Source organism: Littorina saxatilis, linkage group LG6 (genome assembly GCF_037325665.1).
Source record: "Littorina saxatilis isolate snail1 linkage group LG6, US_GU_Lsax_2.0, whole genome shotgun sequence".
In the NCBI taxonomy this organism is placed as follows: domain Eukaryota; kingdom Metazoa; phylum Mollusca; class Gastropoda; order Littorinimorpha; family Littorinidae; genus Littorina; species Littorina saxatilis.
In genome coordinates this window covers 39,307,604-39,333,935 of record NC_090250.1, presented here as the reverse complement: position 1 = coordinate 39,333,935, position 26,332 = coordinate 39,307,604, and the positions used below count along the sequence as shown (strand labels likewise).

The 26,332-nt window shown below is 42.3% G+C and overlaps 1 protein-coding gene across 1 annotated transcript; it reads left to right on the top strand.

Annotated features, from left to right (window-relative positions):
* Window positions 1-1,398: 1,398 nt before the first annotated feature.
* Window positions 1,399-26,332, top strand: LOC138969189 (uncharacterized). The gene is made up of 19 exons (XM_070341922.1): window positions 1,399-1,547; window positions 3,736-3,883; window positions 4,343-4,582; window positions 5,485-6,731; window positions 8,720-8,929; window positions 9,302-9,573; window positions 10,638-10,810; window positions 13,092-13,239; window positions 14,071-14,281; window positions 16,100-16,195; window positions 16,612-16,752; window positions 17,304-17,480; window positions 18,512-18,791; window positions 19,125-19,382; window positions 19,868-20,067; window positions 22,038-22,232; window positions 23,758-23,961; window positions 24,805-24,958; window positions 25,451-26,332. Exons 1-19 carry the CDS (start codon window positions 1,503-1,505, stop codon window positions 25,717-25,719), a joined length of 4,668 nt encoding a protein of 1,555 aa, XP_070198023.1. The 5' UTR covers window positions 1,399-1,502; the 3' UTR covers window positions 25,720-26,332.

The following is a 26,332-nucleotide window of genomic DNA, read 5'->3' as shown; positions in this document are numbered from 1 at the left end:
AAGATAAACCTGAATAACTGGTCAAATATCAATGCATTTTCGCTGTCTGACTTGTCTCTATTGCCATACAGAAAATCATCAGCGGTTAGCAAATCATAGTTGGGCAGTGTTGACAAGGTGACTTCACGTATTTGAAGAGATAAGGGGCAATGAAAAATATAGTGCTCCGCATTTTCAACACGATAACCACAAGTGCATGACGGGTCGGGAATTAAATGTCTGTCAAATAGATCACTATTTAGATTGCTGATCCTCAATCTCAGTCTGCAATGGATAATATCTGATTTTCGATCAGATGTGTATTTATACGAGGGAACAACAGAATCATCAATACTAATACGTTTTTTAAATAACCAAACAGGTCAGTTCCATATAATAAAACGCTAAATGATTTTATCCCGGGTATTTATCAAGCTATGCTAATGCAAGTCATGATGTTCTTTTTTACATTTAGTCAAGTTATGACTAAATTTTTTAACATCGAGGGGGGAATCGAGACGAGGGTCGTGGTGTATGTGTGTGTGTCTGTGCGTGTGTGTGTGTGTGTAGAGCGATTCAGACTAAACTACTAGACCGATCTTTATGAAATTTGACATGAGAGTTCCTGGGTATGATATCCTCAGACGTGTTTTTCATTTTTTCGATAAATGTCTTTGATGACGTCATATCCGGCTTTTCGTGAAAGTTGAGGCGGCACTGTCACGCCCTCATTTTTCAACCAAATTGGTTGAAATTTTGGTCGGGTAATGTTCGACGAAGCCCGGACTTCGGTATTGCATTTCAGCTTGGTGGCTTAAAAATTAATTGATGACTTTGGTCAGTAAAAATCTGAAAATTGTAAAAAAAAAATTTGTTTTATAAAACGATCCAAATTTACGTTCACCTTATTCTCCATCATTTTCTGATTCCAAAAACATATAAATATGTTATATTTGGATTAAAAACAAGCTCTGAAAATTAAATATATAAAAATTATGATCAAAATTTCTTTTTCGAAATCAATTTAAAAACACTTTCATCTTATTCCTTGTCGGTTCCTGATTCCAAAAACATATAGATATGATATGTTTGGATTAAAAACACGCTCAGAAAGTTAAAACGAAGAGAGGTACAGAAAAGCGTGCAACGAATACCCCCCTCTTCTTGTCAATTTCACTGCCTTTGCCACGGGCGGTGGAGTGACGATGCTACGAGTATACGGTCTTGCTGCGTTGCGTTGCGTTCAGTTTCATTCTGTGAGTTCGACTGCTACTTGACTAAATGTTGTATTTTCGCCTTACGCGACTTGTTCTAAGTTTTCAACAGCAAAAAGCCTGTTTTGAGAATATCGTCAGAGTTGTCGTTCTTACTTCCGCTAATGTATTGTACTTTCGGTTCTGGATTTGGCTCATTGGGGAATTCCCAGATTTTGGGAATCGAAAAAGAAACCAAGAAGAAGCCATTTTCCACCTAATTGCGAGGTAGTGAAGTTGTGTCAAGTAATACAGCTTCCCTGCTACACTATGGCAGGGACGAACGAACTATGGAGGAGGAAAATGGTTGTTCGGGTAATTGGTTCAACTTCAAGTTTCTTTCGTTATTCAAACTAATCTAGTTCTGGGGCTAAGTTGATGTTTCGCCTAGACACATCCATAGCCTTTCCGATTGAAATATAAAGATGAAACAGACCATTCTTGTTGCTCTCTTGGACATTGCTATTGGATGGAAATTCTCCATTCCAAAAACCAGGCGGTTTCCTCAAGCTTAATTTCAATAGTAAATTTGCAGTTTCACGTTACTGCCTTTCCAGAACAAACCGTTCAAATTGCGTAACTTCGTAGTTGTTTCGAAATGTGATCTTCAGTTCTCTTAGTTAACCATTCTCAAAAACTATGTCCTAAGTTTCAATACATATTCAGAAACTATACTGCATTGATTAGTTAATTAACTATAGTTGACAGTTTTCGTCAGTGCTGCCTTATTAGAAGGCAGTACAAACCCTAATTAGTGCTCTCCCCAGTTCCGCCGGTACTAAGCCAAAGTTTTGGATTCTGCCGGCGTTACCCATGCAGATGCAGATGCAGATTCGTACTGCATGCTCAATGAATTTAACATATATATATACATAACTGTAAGAGCTAGGAGCAGACAGACACAGGTAGGTGCTGTGCATGTCACGTCCTCACTTGGCTAGTGTAGATGCTGCATGTGCAGTGAAATCCTCTTTTTAAGGTCTCTAAAAATCCGAGAAAACCATGCAGTCCTCAAAAGAAGTATGAATTAGTATTAAAATGGAGCTCCGGAGGAACATATTTAAAAGAGTGTGAACATAAACTATCAGAAAGCAATGTCTTTAAGGGGGTTGGGGGTGCATGGGGATGTGATCTTAAAATGGGCGTTCCGCTGTACATTGTGTACTTGATTTGAGTCATGTGGCAATCTTGACACCTGCGAGGGATACTTGTTAACATATGTTTATATCTTGGCAATCATTCTGGCGCTGTATGTATTGTAATGTATATATATATGTATGAATTACGTATTAGTATGTAGTGTACGTATTAAGCAATTAGCTGTCACTGTTATTATGAGAAATGTCTGAACAATGACCGTGCTGAGTCTGCAACATATATCACTATTATATCATGTTCTCGCTGTATATAGCACAGCAAAGAATTTTTCTTCTCAGGAAGTTAAAATAATTATTTCAATGTCAGTCAAAGTGTAATTAATGTTTCGGAACTTGTTTAAATCGCAGCCTGATTGAAAGCATTTTAGTTTTTAACATTGTGACATGGTATGGCACTATCAATGTAAAAAACAAAGCCAAACTGCACCGCATTGTTGGGTCGGCCAGCAAACTAGCTGGGCAATTAACCCCCAAAACAGCTGACCAGTCTCTACCAGGTTGCCATGAAGCGAAAAGGTATCAAAATTGTCTGTGATCCCAACCATCCTCTTACACTGTGTTTTCAAATTCTCCCTTCCTGTAAACGATTTAAGGTCTCTTAGGCACGTAAGAACCAGTTCAAGAAGTCATTCATTCCTTCTGCAGTCACCATTCTAAATTCTTCTTGTATCCTGTAGAGGCTGGTCAGCTGCAGAAAAAAGTATTAGTATAGGAGGAACACGTGTCTATAGTGTGTGTGTGTGTGTGTGTGTGTGAGAATGCATGCGTGTTGCATGCATAAATGAATGTGCGCGCGCACATGTGTTCTCGCGCGAATTACAGTACATGTAACCTGATTCTGTGATATGTTAATGTGACTGTTCATTTTATTTTATTGTGACAGCTCCATGCGATAATGAAGTAAACATCACGGTAGTGCAATGATTATTCTGATGGTGATACATGTACATATTAAGATGATCGAATCAGCTCATTTAATACAGTATTGTAATGTGTTATATATATATATATATATATATATTTGACACTGCACAGAGTAACGGTTAGTTGCAATACTGGTGCCCCTGCTAATTCAATTTATGTGTTTTATGTGCATCCTTTGAATGTTCTTGTAATTCTTATTTCGATGTGTATTTTATAATCATTGACAGGCAGGTTAGACAATTTTCCGTTTTAATGTATTAATTTTAATGGACAATAAAGTGTAGTTATTATTACTATTATTACTATTCTGACATATCAGTGTTTATCACTCCATTCACTGCATGCATGTCTCTGTTTTTGTGTGTGTTTGTTCCCCTATGAATGCAATCCCAAAATCTGATCATGTTGTTTTACTTGCACAGAATATTCCTGGAGACTGGTCACAAGACATGCTGGTCAACTTCATAGAGGTTGCGACAGAAGCGGACATTGCTGATGAAGAGGCGGGTGTAGAGTTTTTCAGCGGTATATCACACACTGCACTTCTCACGTTCGCACAACCGCTCACAGGTACGTACAGTGTGAAAGATCGCAGTCAACAGCAGTGATAGTGGATTGATTCAAACTGTGTGTAAATGCTGTTGTTGATCATCCATGAATACACGAATCACTGCATGAGCTTCTGAGAAAGTTTTGCAGGTCTTGCAATTTTTTATTTTGTTTATTTCAAACAATGGAACAGATATGAACATTTACTGATGCAAAACACTGTAAACCAATGACACCCCTGCATGAATATGAGTTGAGACTGCACAACCTAATCTGCAATTAAGATGCCAACAAACATAATTGCGATGCCGATGGACATTGCTTCATTTTTAATTGAGTGTGTGTTCCCATCAGTGTGTTCTTGACAGAGTGGTGAGAATGTGCAGTAAGATTGTGGGAGAGTGACCAATGGGTTTGACTGATTTGATTTGATGTTCATGACCAGGCTACATAAGGCAATGGGGATTTTGTTGTGTGCAGATCTGCATATCCAGAATGCTGAAAGCAACTGCCAAACTCAACGTTTTCCACTTAAATTCTTACTGGTCAAGAGCCAACCATCATCAGTTGTTGTCCGAGGCGTCAATTCATCTGTAAGCAGCGACAACCTTCTGTTCTACTTTGAGAGTGCTGAGGCGGGGGGCGGAGAGGAGGAGGTGACAGAGTGTACAATACACGATGAGTGGGGCATGGCCGTCGTCACGTTTGCCTCCACTGAAGGTAGGTTTTTGTGAGTTAAATTACTTGAGCAGGGATACCAGTGATTAGACAATGTTTCACAATTGCTTTACATTGACAGTGGAATCAAAAGCAGGAAAATTTCATACCTGCTAACTGCGAAGAACGTACTATGCAGTGTTCGTAAAGATCTCCTGGATTAAGATTTTTGTACTTACTAATTAACAGTTGAAAGTCTCAATTATTTGGACACATCCTGAGTCTGACTGAAAGGGCCTCGTAGGACAGGTACCACTGTCACCCTTCTAACAGAGTTTTTACTGCAGGATGCACACTAATGAAGGTGAATGGCGTTATATAATTATCATCTTTGAAACAGATTTTACTTCTTATACGCGTTTAGTTCTAGACTACAAAAATAGCAAGTCACTGCATGTAATAAAGTATAAAATAAAGTGATCTTAAATCTAGAGTGAACGACAATGCAAGATTGAGGCTCATGTGTTTGTTAAAATCCTTTTCCAATCTTGGAGTTTAATTAACCCGTCATTTGCTAAAATATGGATGAAAGCACTCTTGTCTAATGACACTTGCGTAACGGTACTGTCATACATACTATTAAGTTAGAGCGTAGAGGAAAATCATTGCAGCTATAGGTTTGTGAGGAATTGTTTTATTGTGAGGAATACAGTACCTTCATGAAAATATCAGTTCTGCAGTCCATGTACAGCTTAAGCAAAAGGAGATCTGAGTCAAAACCAGAATAGCCATAATAACATCACTAAAATAGCATTGTGCGGTTACGTACTGAACCACCATTTGTGCAGAACCAGAGTGATCCTTGTTATTTGTTTCTCTGTTTGCCTAATTATTAAAACTCACTCTCATCATTTACCAATTTATTTCTGATGAAGTATTCATTTTTGTTAAATAAATGTTTTCAGCGGCAGCGGGTGTGCTTGCAGTAAAGGAACACACACCGTGCAGAGGCACCACTGTGCGTGTTGAACCTTGCTACGAGCAGTTTCACGGCCAGCTGCTGAGGGATAACACTCCACCACAACCTTCACCTCACAGAGTCACAAGTCAGGATCCAGTGGTTAGGAAGAAAGATAGCAGCAGCGTTTGGAGCGCTGCTGCAGGGGAGGTATCTCCGAGGGACCAGGCCACACCATATCATCACAGTGCCTCCAAAGGGGATCCAGTAAAGAAAAAGGAAAACAGGGATGGTGTCAGGAGCAAACCGTATTCTCAAAGCGGTGCAAGACACGGGCCAACAGTTGGGACGAAAGACAAAGAAGGTATCTGGAACGACAATGGAAGGCATGCGTTCTTAAATGACTGTGCCTCACCATATTTCAGCAGGTCTTCAGGACAGGATTCTGTGGTTGGCAAGGAAGACAGCAGGGGTAGCATCTGTAGCACCCATGGACGGTATGGAGAGGTATCTGTTGGAGACAACGCCACCCCATATTCTCAGGATGCAACAAGTGGGAGGGAAGACGGCAGTGGTGTCAGAAACCTTGATGAAGGAGAAGTGTGTCTGGAGGATGTGGCCCTTGACTTTGTCAGGAACCGCCAGCCAAATCCAGGCCTCAATCACCAGGGACGTGACAAACGTGCAGAGCTTTGGCCTTCTTTTGAAAGTTTGTCTCCCCGTGCCGACGACTGTTCTGATCAGCTTGGTTTTGGTCGCTCCAAGACCAAAACCTTTGAGACTCCAGATGCGGATTTTGCAATATCCCACTTCCATGATGTTGATCCGTTCCGGGGTACTGCTGGCCAGTCTTCAGCTTGCGGACAAAGCACACTCTCAAGGCAAAATTTTCAGGATAAAAAAATAGCGACGGCAAAGGAGGGATCAGATCTAGACAATAATAAAGAACTTGAGTGGCTTAGACTGAAACTGATGGAAACAGAAAAAGAAAATCAACGCATGCTAGAACAGCAGAGACTGACGCTGATGGAAACAGAAAAAGAAAAGCATCGCATGCTTGAACAGCAGAATAAACCATCGTCCCCCCTCAAGATTTGTACTGAGATTTTTCCGGCATACAAATTGTGTCTCATGCACACGTTTGTTGATAAGGAAACATCCTCTTATGGCGAGGTTCAGATTCGTGAATCTGAGGGTGTTGTCAAATTCTGCTGCAGTCAAGAAATGTACGACAAATTCCTATTACAGCTCCAGGTAAGAAATCAAGTTTTGTTTTTGTTTAGCTACTTGTCTGTTGTTTTTTGTTGTGTGTGTGTGTGTGCTCATTTGTGACTTTTCAGAGAATGTTTTTATTGAACCTGTAAATATTGTCAGACTGGTCAGACATATATATGTACCAACAAATGTTTTTAGACAAGTTTTTTTCCTGCAGTTGAGTTGGACATATTAATTTCTATGACTGAGTGACTGCTTGGAACAATATAAGGCATGAATTGTCATCATTTTCACGAGTTTTCATTCACAAGCACCTGGGAAATAAATCTCATGTTCCCCATGCAATAAATCCCCGGTTACCATAGTTACAGGAAGCAGGTTATACATGGATAATCAAAAGCAAACCCAATAGAAACGCTCGGGGATTCGGCTCTTTTCATTGGCGTTTCGCCAGACCTAAACAGACGACACGACACTGCTTTGCAAAGTTCCAAAAACGAACTGGCAAACTGGCAAAAGTAAACAAAAAACAAAACTACTTCATCTTGTTAGCGTAGGTCAGGGATCACGTTAACGCATGTTTTTTGCGTATTTGACGCGTTTTAAAATCCGCCCACGCATTTTCCCGGCGCTAATTATGCGTAACGCGTACGCAAAACAACTTCTATTCAAAACGGCATGCTCAGCAGCACATCCCAATACTGAATCAGACTATAGCATACGCGCGCGAGTTTAGAATCTCTAGTCTGTTCTGGATCAAACGGGATAGCACAAGCGCGTGAGTTCAAATCTAAAGTCTGTTTTGGATAAAACAAAATGAGGTGACAGCTCTCGGCATAAGAGTGTCGCAAGCGACGCAAAGCAACGCCAGTCGGTTTTCTGAAACAGAACATACACCCAAAATGCACTGGGTGTGTGGCGCCAAATCTAGGCCGAGAGACGCTTTCAGTTCAAGCCTGTCTTTGATTCATTCAAAACGGCATGCAGCGAAAGTTGTCCTCGTTTTTTCGCACATCGTCATGATTTAACTGTGTTATAGTGTGACGCAAAATCGGTTCTGCTTTACGCGGTTTTTTGCCGACATTGCGTAAGCCGTACGCAATTTGAAAAATCCTAGCGCGATCCCTGGTAGGTTCCTAAATGAATGGAAATCGTGTGGTTATCAAAGCGGAACTCATGTTTCAAAGCATGGCTCCCTGTGCTGATTGTACCCTTATTTTCTCACTACCAAAATGATGACAAAAACGATGTTTGGTGGTTTGTTGTCAGACCAGCTTTTTTGTCGGTCCTCGGGGGGGCATATCGACTTTTCTTTCATATTTATTGACCGGGGTACTACTTGACTCCGAAAACCCCCGAAAACCTCCGAAAACTCCCGAAAACCCCATCAAAAATGACTAAATCTACACTTCAATTTGAAGTTTTTGACATGTTTATTAGAAGTCATGCCTGATTCATGCTTTTTGCACCCTTATTTTTGTTTTTAGAGCCGGATTTTTGACAAAGTCGATGCATCGATTTCAATGCAAGGGAGGTAACTCTTGTTACTCAAAAGCACAAATATTGATGACATCATGTGATTAAGTGCTTCCGCTCCTTCGTTAATCCTCTCACAAACACGAAAATAAAGCCGTGAACTGTGAAAGTTGCAGTTATAACTTATGATTTAAAACAAATATTAACAAAACACGATCTAAGGATGAATTTTTTTAATTTCTGATGAGGTTTTCGGGGGTTTTCGGAGTTTTCGGGGGTTTTCGGAGTTTTTCGGAAACAAGTAGTTCCAATTGACTGCGGCTTTCGGCCTTGGTCAATAAATATGAAACAAAAGGCGATATGCTCCCCCTCGGACCGACAAAAAAGCTGGTCTGTCAACAACCCATCAAACATCTTATAATATTCTTGCTTATAATTATATGCAGCAGCCTTGCTGCCACAACCTCACAGTGTGATCAGAAGAATTAACAAACACCTTGTCTGACTGATATGTTGTGTTCACCTTCTTGGTTTTTGTCTTGTTTGTGCAGTGTGTGGAAGAGGAGACCCTTCCTGTTCTTCCTGCAGTCACCATGATTCTACAGACACCTGCAGGAAAAAAATACCTGCAGCAGCTGTGTCCTCCCAGTTGTTCCTGTGACCTGCAGGAGTCTACCATTGTGTGTGCCACTCTCAGCAGTGATGTGACAACTGCACAGCGGTTCCTGGCTAGAATGAAAGCAACCCTGAAGTCATTGAAGGTCAGTATGTTTAAGTTTATCGGCTGTGTGAATTTTTGTCGGCTGAAAGGAAAGGGCCTGATTGTATGATTTTTGTGTTTTTCATGCTCTTGTACGTGTGACCTTTTATTTTCCATGTCACATATTCTTACTGCTTCAGTTTCTTGAAAACCTCCATGCTGAAGAATATTACCAGAGTGACAAATTTGCTTTGACGTTTTGTGTTTATATCCAGTCTGTAAACAAATTTATGTAGCTCAGTGTTCTTTTTTTAGAGAAGATGTTTCAGTTTTGAAGTACATGGGTATACCATTTTTTCCATTAATTAATGAAAAAACAAAAGTTTAGTGCTAATGCAGGTTGCATGTCTATATGTTTCTTTATACTTTTTAGGTAAATGGCTGTGCTGCATCTCAACTGCAAACTTTTAAACAACAGTTGGAGCAGAAGTTTTCTCTACTTCACGTAACTTTGCCCAGCGGCGATGCTGATCCAGTCACTGTCCACTGCTTCAGCAAGGATTTTGACCAGGTGAAGGCCGAAGTGAAGGACTACCTGAGCAGATACAAGGTTTTCACCAACAGGTTTACGCTGTCTGGCCAGGAGGATAGAGCGTGCAGGCAGTGGTATACTCAGAATCTGGACGAGATGAAAAACTTGATCTGGTAAGGATCCAAAAACAATATTAGTAAATTACTTTTATTTTAAACTTTTGTCAATAATAAACGTTCCATTTACCTACCATTCTTGTTTTTTTGATTTTGATCTGGTAAGAAAATGTTTCTTCCTGGTTCAATATTTGACAGAAGAAACACCCGTTTAAGACCTCTGAAGAAAAATCTGTCTTACAAAGGAAATATGTAGTCTTCAACTTGAGGTCAATTAAATGTACAGAAATTAATTATGAACAAACAACTTGAAAAAGCAGGGAGGGGGGTCTTAAAAGAGAAGAGTCTTAAATCAGGGGTGGGGGGTGGGTGAAATGGGGAAGGTGGGTGGGTGGTGGGGAGGTGGGTGAAATTGGGGTTGGGGGGTGGGGGAAATTGGGGTAGGTTGGTGGGGCGTGGGGGGGGGGGGGGTGAAATTGGGGAAGGTGGGGGGTGGGTGAAATTGGGGAAGGTGGGGGGGGTGGGTGAAATTGGGGAAGGTGGGGGGGGGGGTGTGTGGGGGTGTTGGTAAAATTGGGGAAGGTGGGGGGTGCGGGGGTGGGTGAAATTGGGGAAGGTGCGGGGGTGGGTGAAATTGGGGGGGGGGGGGGGGGTGGAATTGGGGAAGGTGGGGGGGGGGGGGGGGTGAAATTGGGGAAGGTGGGGTGGTGTGTGATTGGGGAAGGGGAGTGGGGGTTGGTTTAATAGGTCGGCTCCACATACTGTGCATAGAATCATGATTTGAAAATGTCTTTATTGTGAAATCATTTGATTTATTTTACACATAGAATCACAGAAAATCATTGTTGTTTTTGTTTATATATTATATGTGTGCGAAATCATTGATCCATTGATTTTACATGTAGTTTCTTTGATTGGTTGATTTGTTGGTTGAATGCATGTGTGAATAAATGAGTATGGTTGATTGACTGTTATATTTACTTCAAATTTTTCTTCAGAGTGACTATATGTTGCTGCTGTTGTCATTAACATTTTTGTCCTTATTGTTGCCTTTTGCAGGATGTCAGGAAGCTTATAATTAAAGAGTTGGTTCTCATACACGCTTGTTTGTATTAAAACAGGAAAAACGGTGGAGAAGTGACATCTATGGATGACCCAGCGAGTGGTGGCTTCACCCTAATGTATCAGTGTCACAAGGATGTGAGCGAGAAGGTTCAAAAAATGGTACAAGCCATCAAGAAGAAGACGCAAGTTGTGGCAGTAGACTTGGAATCTGAGTTCAAATCCTACACAGGTAGGTGAAAATTGGTGTCTACCTGTGATTAACAATTAATCCTGTCTTGTTCCTCTTGTTGCACTAGTGTAGTTTTCATTTGCATTTCGATCACTAATTGGAGTCAGGTGCTCTACCTTCACAATTTAATTAACAGTTAGCATCCTGCTTGTATGCATCTTGGTAACCTGCATCATCATCATCATCAACATCATCATCATCATTGTCGTCGTCATCATCATCACCATCCTCTTTGTCGTGGTCGTCATCACCGTCATCATCATTTTCATCATCATTATCTTTTTCTGCTTCTCCAGCTCCTTCGTCTCCTCTACATCTATTTCTTCTTCTTTTGTGTGTGTGTCATAATGTGTGTGTGTGTGCATGTGTGTGTGTGCATGCGAGTTTGTGTGTGCGTGTGTGTGTCTGTGCATGTATATCTGTATATCTGTTACTAGAGGAATATACCCGGCTTCGCCGGGTGAATCGCGAGACAGAGACAGACAGCGTGGCGGTTCGCCGTCTTAGAGCACGTGTGAACATTTTCATCCACCAGTTTGTGCCCACTCAAAAGAAGGCAAGAACATACAGAGAGACAAAAGCCGCCAGACCCCATCACAAACAGAACTCTACAATCCACAGGTGTTGCCTGGCGAACTAACTATAAATAGCTCACAACTTCTAAGGCGAACAACTCTGCAGAGTCTGCTGTGAAGGGCGACGGTAGTCTCCCTGTCACACTCGACCCCCTTTGAATGAACTTTGTCCCCAAAGTTCCGAACCATGGACCCGCCAAGCTTAGGTCCCTCCCAGGTTGGTGGAATGGGAACAGCACGAAAATGATTCAGTGGCCTGAACATTTCATGTCGAGTCCCATCTCTGTCGTCGACGCCAAATGTAACCGAGTGCCGAAACACCACAATCACCTTTGAAGGCGAAGTCCACTCAAACGGGATTGAGAATTTTAGAGCTTATTTCTAAGCCCTATAATAACTGTTATGGCTTCTCAAAGGAAGGCCAGAACATACAGAGAGACCAAAGCCGCCAGACCCCATCACAAACAGAACTCTACAATCCACAGGTGTTGCCCACACACACACACACACACACACACACACACACACACACACACACACACACACACACACACACACACACACACACAGAGAAGCCGTATTATATGTATATCTATATCTATAAATATATAGAGATAGATGACAGTGTATTTTTCACGTGGCTATAAATTGATTCGACCTTTGAACTTTTACAGTGAGGACAACTTACGGGTGCAAGGAAAGCGTTCTGGACAGTGCAGTGACATTCTAAAAATAGTAATGTAGTAACTGGAATATGGATTGACGCCACACGAAGGAAGGGAGATAAACGCAAAACACTGGAGAAGATAAGGAAGAGTTACTGGGAATGGATCTGGGAAGATGAACAGAAAAACCCTTGAGAATGACACAGTATACTGGTTTGATGAGAGTTACCTCCCTTCCGTGGGTGACAAACCATGACTTACCTCCCTTGCACTATATAGACTGTATTGATAGATGGGGAGGGTAATTATCCGAGGAAGGAAACAATGTCTGGAGAAACTAAAACCCAGGTGCACATTTGTGGGTCCAGGGCAGTGTGCATGCAAAATATCTTGTGCTTATCTTTTGCCATCTCTGAGGTATGGCGACCACAGACAGACAGACACACACACACACACACACAGACAGACAGACACTCTCTTTTATTTAGATGTATAGATAGATGTATAGACAAGTTCGTATAATTCTTTTTTCTTTTTGGGGGTAAGGAAGGGGTTGGTGTGGTGGTGATGGGGGATGATGGGGGTGCTGGGGATGGTGGTTGGGTTGGTGTTGATGATGTAGGGCTAGTGGGAGTGGTAGTTGTGGAGTCGGCGGTGGTGGTGGGAATGGGGGTGGTGGTGGTGGGGGGGTCGGATCTGGGGATTGAAGGGGGGGGGGGGGGGCAAGTTTACTTTTTTTTTAGAAGAGCCAAGCCACAACTAAAAGTTTCTCTCTTCGGGGGGGGGGGGGGGGAGGCGGAGGAGGATTGGAGGGCTGGCAGCGCAGCGGCGGTGGTGGTCAGGTGCACATCTTCACAGTCACAGGAGTGCACATGCACGACATCGTCTTCCTGCCCCCTCCCTTCTCGGAGCTTTGGCGATCACAGACAGACAGACACACACACACACACACAGACAGACAGACAGACACTCTCTTTTATTTATATGTATAGATAGATTATGATTGTGTTTATTATTGTAATATTGCCTTCTTGATTACAGAACAGTCACTGGTGATCAATGGACTACACAATGCTGAGGATACAGAGTTTTGGTGCAGGCAGATGGAGAAGAAAATAGGAAAAAGAGGGCTGGAAACTGTCCTCAGTCTGACCGCTCTTCCACCAAAACGCAAGCTGCCCAAGCTCAAGTAAGAATATAATGTTATGAAAGTTGAGCAGATCGATTGATAAGCTCAAGTAAGAATATAATATTATGAAAGTTGAGCAGATCGATTGATAAGCTCAAGTAAGAATATAATATTATGAAAGTTGCATGAGCAGATCGATTGATAAGCTCAAGTAAGAATATAATATTATGAAAGTTGAGCAGATCGATTGATAAGCTCAAGTAAGAACATAATATGATGAAAGTTGAGCAGATCGATAGATAAGCTCAAGTAAGAATATAATATTATGAAAGTTGAGCAGATCGATTAATAAGCTCAAGTAAAAATATAACATGATGAAAGTTGAGCAGATGGATTATTAGCTAGATTCTTCAGTTTCGATCAGTCAGATAAGATCATGCTCCAGTTGGACACATACCAACATTTATAACAGCCTTACTACTTTTGGTACAGAGTGGGAATTATTTCATGAAATAATGTCTTAAAACTCACCTGTGGCTGTCAAGAAATTAATTCATCAAACAAATCCAAGTTTTCACTGGAAGCAGTCCCCATGGTGTTGATTGTTGGTATGTTTCAAAGTGGAGAAGATATTGATGGTCTTATATCCCATGTAACAGACTGGGCAGATCTGAGTTAGCGAGCAGTCGAACTGTGCTGGAACATATATGCCATCCAGCATGCACTAGCTGTTGTTTCTGAATCGCCTCTGGTTATTAAACTTACATAACAAAATTACCTGCTTTTAAAAAAACAACAAAAAAACAAAAAAACATTGCCCGCTACAGGATGATGAAACAATGACAATTTCTTCCATATTTTTGTGTGTGCATATATTTCCTTTGTTACCAGATACACTAGGCAAGCAAAGCAAACAAAGCGGCCTGACAGCTCCAGACAGCCAAGACAAAGACCTAGGGTGGAGCAGCAGCAGAGAACCAAGCCGAGTGGTCGTCAACATCGTCCCAACCATCATCGCCACAGAGATAGTGTCCGACCCTTTGAAGTGAATGTTGGAAATTGCAAGCTCTCTGTCAAGACTGGAAACATTGCCTGGGAAAAGGTAATTATTTTGTCGTGTGTGGCCGCTCTGACAAGAGTTTGTATTAAGCCTTGGTGCCGCTGAAGGGATCAGTTTTATCATTTATGCAGTATGTGTGTATACTTTTAACATTGGTGATTTTTGCAGAGGAACATTGCCCAGGGTGTCATAACAAAAATGCAGGGGATCAGGGGTGGGAGGGAGGAGGAAGGCGGGACAGGGGGGGGGGGTGTGTGTCTGGGGGTGGCGGAAGGTGGGGTGGGGGGGGAAGGGGGGAGGGGGAATGTGGTGGGTTGGAGGTGGCTGGGCTAGGGTGGGTGGGAGGGAGGTCTGGGGGGGGGGGGGGGGGGGGGGGGGGGAGGGGAGTGTGTTGCAGTGGGAATAAAATCGTGTCTTGTTTCACTTGTATGGCAGTTCATTAGCATTTACAATGTCATTGTGACATTTGTTGTTCCTTTCTAACTTGCTTGAAGTTTACTTGACTGGTATGCCAGCTCGTGTTTTTGTCAAGTTTACCTTACAGTGAGCATTGTCTTCTTTAGTCATGTTTGTGTGATGATTCAATCAGTTAATTACAGTGGAACCCTCCTTTTAACCCTATCAGCCCTGACTGCAGTGCAGGCTCAGCAGCCTCTCCAGCCTGGAGGATTTGGCACTGTAGTGCAAATCTGATGGGTACTTCACTAAAGCGCTTCTAACTCTGCAACTAATAGTTGTAGACGCATACAATTTTGTGTGTTGTATGATAAGTGCATGTTCTTACCTGTTGAGTAGCAGTCAGTACCTTCTGAAGTGTGTAAAGTTCAAAGAAATCCTTCTTCCAAGTCACAAGCACAACACCAAAAAGTATGTAAACACACCACTCTGTCACAGTTGTTCCAACAAGTCACAGGATGTTTCTGTCTCACATTTGCATCGAAGCCCGCGCACAGGTCTTGTCCACTCAAATCACCACTTGTTTCACTCGATTGAGACGAAGAAACGTTGCATTCGGCATCATAATCACTGTCATCGTCGAGGAAAATCTTGTCAAGAACCTGCCTGAACGAGTAGCGGCGTTGGTTGCTCATATTTCGCAGGAAAAATGCTCAAAAAACACTCAATCGGACAATTTTCGTTTGTCAAATTGCTCCAAACAAAGAAGAAGGAAGTTGGAACAGAATTACCCCCCTTGCTCGTGACCTGTCTTTTATTTTTAGATCAGAAACAAGTTCAGAGAAGATGCGTGTCACCGCCCGACAGTTTGTCGGGCACAGGTGTTGAAAGCTGTTAAGGAGCGCCCGACAAACTGTCGGGCGCAGGGCGGAAAGAGTTAAGACCTCCAAAAATCTGAGAAAATCCCCGTTAGGACCTAAAAAACACCAAGAGAAAATCCCCTTTAGGACCTAAAAAACACCAAGAGAAAATCCCCTTTAGGACCTAAAAAACACCAAGAGAAAATCCCCGTTAGGACCTAAAAATCACCAAGAGAAAATCCTCTTTAGGACCTAAAAAACACGTCTGAAGCGCTCTACACACAGACACACATACACCACGACCCTCGTCTCGATTCCCCCTAGCCCTCTATATTAAAACATTTAGTCTAAACTTGACTAAATGTAAAAACACGGTCATGGAAGGCTGGGGTCTTAAACCAGGGGTCTCAAAAGGGGGTTTCTACCCCCAAATTTAAGACTCCGATCCCTTTTAAGACCGTACTTTTTCAGATTTTCTGTTGACAGTGACTCTGTAAAATTACCTCCATGTTTGGACCAGATTTTTTAAGGTCTTAAAAGGGAGGTTCCACTGTACTGCATATTTTCTTCATGATTTAAAAAGTCTTGCATTGTGACTGTGCAGGCAGATGGGGTGGTTTGCGTTGTGGGAGAAGATATGGATCTCACCAAAACAGCTGTTGGACAAGCCATTGTGAAACAGTTTCCCCAGGCCACTTCGGTATGTAATGTGAACATACTTTTGTATCACCTTCACTTGTGACTTTGAGTGCAGACCATTCACAATTACGTTTTATATTGATTTTGTGTTTTTGCCTGCATATATGTGTGTGAGTATGTGTGTGTGTGTGTGTGTGTGTGTGTGTGTGTGTGTGTGTGTGTGTGTGAGTGAGTGCATGGATATGTGTTTGTGTGTGTGTGTGTGTGTGTGTGTTGTGTGTGTGTGTGTGTGTGTGTGTGTGTGCACATGTGTGTGTTAGTGTGTGTGTGTTTGAATGTGAGTGCACTCATCTGTGTGTTTGTGTGTGAGTGTGTTTGTAGGTATTTGTGCATGTGTGTGTGCATGCATTATATGAATTTAGCTGTTATTGTTGGATTGTGTTAAGTGGCATAATGATCTTTGAATTCTATCCACAGGCATTATCAAGAGTGGCCGGCCGACAGCAGAGAGCAGCAGGGTCTGTGGTGTCCCTTGCTGTGCCACAGGCACAGTCAGGTTCTGTGACGTCTTTGTATGTTGCTGTTTTGTCCAGGGGGCTTCGGGCAAACCTGGAAGACGTAAGTTTCTTGGGTGCTGTCTCAGTTTAGGTGATGACCAATTGATTGATTGATTCCTTGATGGTGATATAGTGTCATCATGTGCGAAGTTATTATGTTTACATTAAAAAGTAAAACACAGACACTGACAAATACACACACAAAAAAACGTGCACACAGAAACATGCAGACACACACACACACACACACACACACACACACACACACACACACACACACACACACACACACACACTTACACACATACAGAGGGTTGCACACAGGTGCACGCACACTTGACAATTAAACAGGCTAGGCGTCATCTCTCTCACTCTGACTGTCTATGGTTTTCTGACAGGAATGTACTTGAAGTTTTTTCGGTTTTTTAACTTTGAATTAATACACTTACCTCCCTGCCACTTCCCCCACACTTCCCACCCCTGAATTTCCTCTGATGTGTCTATCGATGATCTTCCCCCCTCCCCCCTCCCTCTCTCAATCTTCTTCTCATCCTTTCTCTGCCTGCAATTGCTCTATTTTTTGCCTGATCGCACACATGCTTCAATGTTCAGGTTGTACAAGGGATGGTTCAGCAGTGTCTCCAGCTAGCTGTGAAATATGGAAACAAATCTGTGGCCTTTCCACCACTGGGCGTTGGCCGAATGTTTCAGTTTCCTGAGGACACCATTGCCCAAGCAATGGTCTCTGCAGTCCGTCAGTTTCTACAGAACAGTCCAGGATCATTGCAGGTATTGATGGGTTTAGACAGACTTAGACAGAGAGGGACAGACAGACAGACATGCATGCATGCATGGCAAGCTCATGCACTGATCAAACACACTGACACACGCTCACAGAAGCCTGTACATATATACAGGTTGTGCGTTTTTCCACATAAATTGATTAAATTACATATTCTTACTCTAACTCACATATAAGCATTGACCCAGTCTAACATGCTAGGAGCCTGAAATCTACACTTCCCTGTCAAGGGAGGTAGCTCAAAAAATGGATTCATTTACAGTGCATTTTTCTGTTAACTTAGAGTTATATACTTAATGAATTCACACAAACAGGCCTATCTTCTTCTTCTTCTTCGTTCATGGGCTTAGACTCCCACGTTCACTCATGTTTTAAGCACGAGTAGATTTTTACGTGTATGACCGTTTTTACCCCGCCATTCAGGCAGCATATACGCCGATTTCGGGGGAGGCATGCTGGGTATTTTTGTGTTTCTATAACCCACCGAACTCTGACATGGATTACAGGATCTTTTCCGTGCGCACTTGGTCTTGTGCTTGCGTGTACACACGAAGGGTGTTAAGTCACAAGCAGGTCTGCACATAAGTTGACCTGGGAGATCGGAAAAATCTCCACTCTTAACCCACCAGGCGGCAGCGACCGGGATTCGAACTGACGACCTCCCGATTAGGAGGCCGACGTCTTGCCACCACGCCACTGTGCCCGTCACAGGCCTATCATATCCTGTTACTTGGTCAAATTAAAGGAATTAACTTGGGATGGCTCTCATAATGTTCTAAAAGATGAACAAAAGCAGCAGATTTGTAACAATCACAGGCCAAAATAACAAACATCATGCTGAACGATGTTTCCTTGTATAATTTTTCTTCCTTACTCTAATAAAGTCCCTCTTTAGGAGGAGGGTATCAGGAGTGGAAGTTGTGATCACTTTTATTAGTGTTGACGGAATATTTGTTTCTTTATCGACTGGCATGATTCAAATGTTTCACTAACACATTAAATTTTCCCTTTTGTGCAGAGTGTGAGGTTTGTCATGTATGATGCGAACATTGCCAGAAAATTCCGTGAAACAGCGAGCAAAATCGGGGTACAACCACGCGGGTTGTCAGTACTGGACAGTGACTCTGAAAGTGCGAGCAGTGATGTAGACAACAATGGTAACTCCAATGATGATGATGATGATGACGATGGAAAAGACCTCTGGGGTGGGAGAGATGACGACACAGCCAGTAGCGACAGTGGTGATAGTGACGAGGATGAGGTTGTCTTCGAAATCGATGTTACTGATGATGAGCAGGGTAAGTGAAGTTGATGGGCAACTGACATTGCTTGACAGAATTAGTTTGTGTGTGTGTGTGTGTGTGACTGTGTGTGTGTGTGTGTGTGTGTGTGTGACTGTGTGAGTGCATGTGTGTGTGTGTGTCATGTGTGTGTGACTGTGCATGTGTCTGCATGCGTCTGCATGAGGGTGTGTCTAAGTGCACATATATGTATGTGCATGGGTGTGTGTGTGTGAGAGAGAGACAGTGTGTGTGTATGTGTGTGTGTGTGTGTGTGTGTGTGTGTGTGTGTGTGTGTGTGTGTGTGTGTGTGTGTGAGACTAATTGTAATGTTGATTTTGTGCTCTTCAGCTTCCGCCGTGCCTCCACAAACCCAGCCTGTTCAGAAAAGTTCATCAGGGCGGCTACAAGCGCACGTGTGTCTCAAGAACCAGCAAGATTTAACAGCTGTGAAAGCAGCCCTGAGAGAGGAGCTGAGATCAGAATTTCTCTGTGAAGAAATTAGTGTGGAAGACCTGAGGACCTTCAAGAAACTTGATCCAAAAAGCATGGGAGAGATTCAAGCAGCTGCTGATGAAAAAGACGTGGTGCTTAGCATCCAAACCAGAGGTGAGAAGCATTGGTCTTTTCTTTTTTTGGTGGCCACCCACATTAAACTCTGTGTGTGTGTGTGTGTGTGTGTGTGTGTGTGTGTGTGTGTGTGTGTGTGTGTGTGTGTGTGAAACAAGCGTAGTACAATGTTACATATGTTCACCACTACAAGACTTATTTTATTACAGGAAAACCCTTTTTTAAAACTCCCCTTTTAAGACTTACTCACACACCCCCCCTCCCCACAACCAAGGCCACCACCACCACCCGCTCATGAGACCTTGGTTTTTTTATACAATAACTTGTGTGTTTGTGTATCTCAGTTTTAAACGGTCTCGAAAAGCAATATCAGCTGAAGAGGCTTAACAAAATAATAACTAACCATCTGTTTTAAGAATAAACTCTTTATAAATCCTGGTTTTTTCTTCATATTTTTAGAGATCCTTGAATCGGGTTCCATTGTACTAACAAATTGCTTGATCGTGTTTTGTGCATGCGTGCAGGCACTGGGGAGGTGCTTGTGATCAGGGGACACAGGCTGGGCATGATGGAAGTGTCAGGTATCATCAGAATCAAGATCCACGAGCTTATGATCCAGCCAGCGAAAGGCGAGGAGAGAGAACGCCCCAGATACAGCCGAGGGTCAAGGTCAAGTGGTCGCACTCCTGAAGCTGAAAAGATGGAGCTTCCCAACTATTGGAGCGTAAGTACTTCATGAATTTCATTGCGCACTGTATAATCCCATGGCTGGCAAATTTGGGTTGGTTCCTTCAAGTTGAAAGATATAGCAGCAACAAGTAAGTGTGTATGTTCAGGTGTATAATCAACCGCCTGCACTTGTGGCAGAAGGAACAAGGTCTTTTACGTGCCACGGCGATGACTTTGGGGTGGGACACGGATACCATCTGGGAGATATGGGCCTAGCTGTGTGTTCATCCTGTCTTGGATTTGAACCTGTGACCCAAGAACACAAAGTCCAGTGCTTTATCAATTGAGTTACCAGACCCCCTTTTAAAGACCCTTGATTATAAGACTTCTGCCTTTCAAGGCATTTGCTTTCTAATAATAATAATAATAAAACATTCTTTTATAGCGCTGTTCACCGCCAAATGGCAGTCTCATGGCGCTTTACATTAGACATTAGAATTCAACATTTTACATATATAAAAAGTTTCCTTGTAAGAAATAACATACAAGCATTAAAAAAAATTCATAGACAACGACCACTTATAGTTTAATAAGATAATCTAGACAATTTAAAAAAAAAAAGATGAAAAATACGTAAGATAAGTAATAGACACATAGTTACACATAAAAAGTCTGACAATAAAACAGAACTTACATAAAAGCGTACAGATCTAAAACAGAACGAAGATGTAACACAGACTGTGGGGCAACAAATTAAACAACTAACAACAGGCATACTGTATTATAATACTATAGGACTTTTAAACCCAATACACATTAAAACATCGAATTTAATTCATCATACAATACAGGCATTAATACTGATACAGTGGACGCCGCTTAATAAAACCGCGGTTAATAGAGCCAGCCGCTTATAAAAGCCGATTTCAGACGGTCCGGATTTATCACTATATCTTATGTATTAGAAAAAGCCGGTTAATAAAACCAACCCGCCGCTTATTAAAGCCAGTTTTCCCTAAGAAATCACGTAGTTTGTGACTAAAACTCACATTATCTTGTTCTAATGTGGAAGACGACCAACAAACAAACACTCATAAAATCGTTCTTCTCTGCCGAGTAATGATTCGTGACGGTGACAGTGAAATTATTGATGTACCGAAGTGATCAAAGTACACGTACATGTACATAATTAAAACAAAAGTTCAACATCCTTCGTGAAGTTTTGTTTAGATTCAAACAAGTGTAAATGACGAAAGAAAGTGACTGAGTGACGTAAACAAACGAGACGAAATTTTTTTCTTTCGAAAATGACGTATTCCTGGACCGCCGGTTAATAAATCCGCCGCTTATTAAAGCCATTTTTCGTCGGTCCAGAAGTGGCTTTATTAAGCGGCGACCACTGTAGTTAACATTTTATAAAGAATTTCTCAGACTTCCTCCTCATAATGTCTACAAATTTACCCCCATTTTAAGACTCCTTCCTCCTGAAGACCTCATTTTGCATGCTGAATATCTTTGATTGATAGTCTCCATTTCTTAAGTGTCATTTTTCTTCTTCTTCAGCGTTCCAGAATTTTTCTGGTTACGTGTGAGCTCGTTTGCCCATTTGGGTTCCCCAAACTATACTCTGAGAGCATAGTCAGCTTCACTCCGCTTTCGTTGAGTATAGGCATGCTGGATATTTTCGTGTTTCCATAACCGCACTTGGTCTTGTGCTTGCGTGTACACACAAAGGGGGTTAAGTCACTAGCAGGTCTTCACATAAGTTGACCTGGGAGATCGGAAAAATCTCCACTCTTAACCCACCAGGCGGCAGCGACCGGGATTCGAACTGACGACCTCCCGATTAGGAGGCCGACGTCTTACCACCACGCCACTGCGCCCGTCGTTAAGTGGCATTGATGTTAAGGTAGTCATGACAGTATAAGGTACTGATCTGCCTCTGGTCGTTTGATAGAATTAATTTGTCTTGATTGATTTTATGTCTGTCCTTTTCAAGCACAATACCAAAATAAAATTTTCCAGATTAGCCAAGATGGAGTCTTTCAAAACCTGGAAAACTTTGTCCGTGACCACAGAAAGTTTGGCAAGCTACACACCGTGAAAGATGAAAGGGGCACTGAATTCAGCGATATAACAAGACTGGTCAGGAAAACGTGGGACAAACGTTTGGTCGGAGCTGGAAAGGATGCATCTAATCTCAAGCACAAGGATATTCAGGTAAAGATGGGAACTGTGGAAGCTAGAATACAGAATTCATTCTTTCTTAGTTCTTCAGTGGTACCTGCAATGAAAAGACGCCCTTGGGACCAGCCAAATGTGTCCCTACATTGCAGGTGGCCTGTCATGACGGGTCTCTAGAGAATAGACAAAGGGACGTTGAGGTTGTTGAGGTTATACATGACCTGCTGTGTTTTGCTTCTTACAGATGCTGAAGGATAAGATTTCAGATTCTGTGAGGTGACCCTCATGGAAATTCGGGCTGCTTTCTCACTGGGGAAAGCGAGCTGCCATACAGTACGGCCCTTACCCCCAAACTGTCTAGAAAATCTGAAATTGTGCATGTATGCATGTGAAAGTGGAAGAGTACGTATTCTGGTGTATTTGATCGGCTGTGCTGTGCTTCTAACAGGTGGTGAAGGTGGACCGTCTAGCAAATCTTGAATTGTGCATGTATTAATGCTGCGTCGCTTAAAAGAAATAACGGTTTTAGGCGTGAAGAAAAAAAGAACAGGGCCGGAGTACGATGATAAATACAAGATTTATTTTACAACCATTTGAAAAATACAAACATCCCCGGTGGCGACTCGCGTAACGAAATCGTTTTTCTCGTGTTTTGAACTTGCTGGTGTTACAGCTCAGAGCTGAGCACGTCCCACACTTCGCTTTGTTTACATCACATGACCACCCAAACATCCGCACAACGCAACATTTTCACAAGAAAAACACCTTTATTTGTTTGCTTTGTCTTTATTACACATTTGTATCTACATTTACCACTGAAACACCAAATTGTATACTTTATTTTGCAAGTGAATCGTTATCATACAAAATAACGTTATCACGAGACAAACAAAGGGAAGACACTATCAGTCCATCATGCAAAGTTTCTCAGAGATCGTCTGCTTCTCAACTGTTTCGCGAATCGTGTAATACATGTATCTATTTTTGCAGAAACCGCTCCCGAAGAAATGCAATCTCAACGGCTTCAACCTGCAACATAGTCGTTTTTGTTTGGAATATGACGTCCTGTTCTTCGTCAGTCATGCCTATCTCAAAAACTAAGCGTCGCACAGAACCAGCACCCTTCCATTATATGCATGTAAAAGTGGAATTGTATTCTGGTGTACTTGTTCAGCCTGTGTTGTGCTTCTAACAGGTGGTGAAGGTGGACTGTCCAGAAAATTTTGAATTGTGCTTGTATATATGCATGAGAAAGGTGGAATTGTATTCTGGTGTACTTGTTCAGCCTGTGTTGTGCTTCTAACAGGTGGTGAAGGTGGAACGTCTAGAAAATCTTGAATTGTGCATGCATGTATGCATGTAAAAGTGGAATTGTATTCTGGTGTACTTGTTCAGCCTATACATGACCCACTGTGTCGTGCCTCTAACAGGTGGTTAAGCTTAAGGTGCTACCGTCTAGAAAATCTTGAATTGTGCATGCATGTATGCATGTAAAAGTGGAATTGTATTCTGGTGTACTTGTTCAGCCTATACATGACCCACTGTACTGTGCTTCTAACAGGTGGTGAAGGTGGAACGTCTAGAAAATCCGGAGTTGTGGGAAACGTACCGCACACACCGTCAGCACCTGCTGGTCAGGAGCAAGCAGGACACCAAAGGCCACGGTTTCAACCCTGTGGAGAAAGCCAAGGGCTCAACCGGGCCTGTCAAAACCACCAGCCTTCTGTCAGGCCGCAGAGGGCTGAGCCGATGTGTCGAATCCAAGGTAAATTAGGCTTCCCTTTTCTGTTGCATCATTGGGCCTGGGCCCTTTCCCCCATTTCACGACCTCCAAAATGTGAGAAATCTGGTCTTAAAATGAAGGTAAATAATAGTTTTACCTGCCATGTATGGCCCCTCTGATGAGAGGACACCTCCCTTAAAAGGACACCTTCTGGCATCCCTTTCTGTACTATCTCTACCAAAATATACCTGTCATGACACGCCACCTGCAATGTATGGACAATAATTTGGGTGATCCCAAGGGTTCCTTTCATCGCAGGTACCACTGTGGAGGTATATGCATGGAAAATATGAACTAGCAGTGTCTTAACCCTTACACTGGTGCAATTCTGTAACACATGTTACATAGCCACTGGTGAATTAACAGAGAGAAAAATAACAAAAAACAGTCATATAGGTTTTCGCATCCATGGGAGGTAATCGGAACCGACCAAACAGACTGAGCCAGTAGCGCGACATATGTCGTGACAACCAGGTGACAGTATACGTAAAGTAGCGCGACATATGTCGCGACAACCAGCCTAAGGGTTAAAAGGGGGAAAGTATTATTATTTTTTTTTGGGGGGGGGGGGGGGGGGGGGGGGGTTAACTATTAATATGCGCTTAGAGCCAAATATTTTTGTTTTTTGTAAGGGATAGGCGCAATATAAATACACTTTATTATTATCCCTTTACTTAAGTGCATATTTTTGAACGAACATGATTTAAAAAAAATATGAGCGCTTGAAAGTTTGCTGTAAATCATCTGTTTTTTTGTCTTCTTTGATCTTTCCATCCCTGCTTTGTTTTTGATTTGTGACTGAGACTGGTGTTTCGTTTTCTGCAGGTGAATGAACACTACTTGTTCCACGGGACGAAGAAAGAGTTCATAGAGAAAATAATCCACGGAGGCCTTGATTCGCGCCTGGCCGACCATAATGCTATGCTGGGACAAGGCATCTACACCACTGAAAGTTCCACCAAGGCTGATCAGTACACTGGTAAATTCTCACCTTGTTTTACCTGTCGATTAGCTTTAAAAGTGTAAAATCGTACACCTTTGTGGAATGTGTGTGTGTGTGTGTGGGGGGGGGGGGGGGGGCGGGGGGTGGTGGTGGTGGTGGTACTTGCAAGCACAACTGCACTATATTGGCATACGCAAAAAGGGTCACTTCAGAAATCACATTTGAGTGCATGTATGGTAACACTACATAAGTGACATGCACGTTTGCCAAGTGGCCTTTCGTCTTATTTGCATCCAGATTTGACCTCATTATGGATTAGAAAGGGATGTTAATTGTTATGGCCTTCAATTAACACTGTATTTCCGTCAGCAAAAAGAAAAAAGAAAAAAGCCAAAGAAACAGATATAATGATCCTGATGCATGTAGTGACTTAAACAATTGCTAGCTCTGGTCTTTCACCGTTATTTGCATTCAGATTTGACAAGACTGGATTATTGTTCTTGCTAACCGTCTTGCACTGTATTTCAGACAGCAAAAAGCAAAGAACAAGCGGCAAGAAAACAATGATTCTGATGCGAGTTCTACTTGGCGACCCCTACATCAGCAAGGCCTTTAACCCCACAAAGTTCAGACGCCCTCCATGCAAAAGGTGCTACAAGGACGTTTGTACTTGTAAAAATGGCACCAACTTTGATTCCGCCATTGACGATGCTGGCAGAAATTTCAGAGAGTTTGTTATCTATGACCGCTGCAGTTGCTACCCAGAATACTTCATCACATACAAAAGGGTAGGATGAAGACTGTTGGTTGCTAGCTACTCTGAGTATATAATTCATGAGTATTTCATCATATACAAAAGGGGAGGATGAAGACTGTTGGTTGCTATAGCTACCCTGAGTATATTCATGAGTATTTCATCATATACAAAAGGGGAGGATGAAGACTGTTGGTTGCTACCCTGAGTATTTCATAACTGCATACACAAGGGTAGGATGATGACTGTTATTTAGTGTCTACCCTCCGTCGCGATATAACCTTGAACGGTTGAAAACGACGTTAAACACCAAATAAAGAAAGAAAGTGTCTACCCTGAGTATTTCATCACATAACAAAAGGGTAGGGTGGAGACAGCTAGGTTGGAACGTTTCAGAGTATATTCACAGCAATTGTATGTAATAATTAGCTTACAGAGCTGTGAGGATCAATCTAAAGGACAAACAAGTCGCGTAAGGCGAAAATACAATATTTAGTCAAGTAGCTGTCGAACTCACAGAATGAAACTGAACGCAATGCAATTTTTCAGCAAGACCGTATACTCGTAGCATCGTCAGTCCACCGCTCATGGCAAAGGCAGTGAAATTGACAAGAAGAGCGGGGTAGTAGTTGCGCTAAGAAGGATAGCACGCTTTT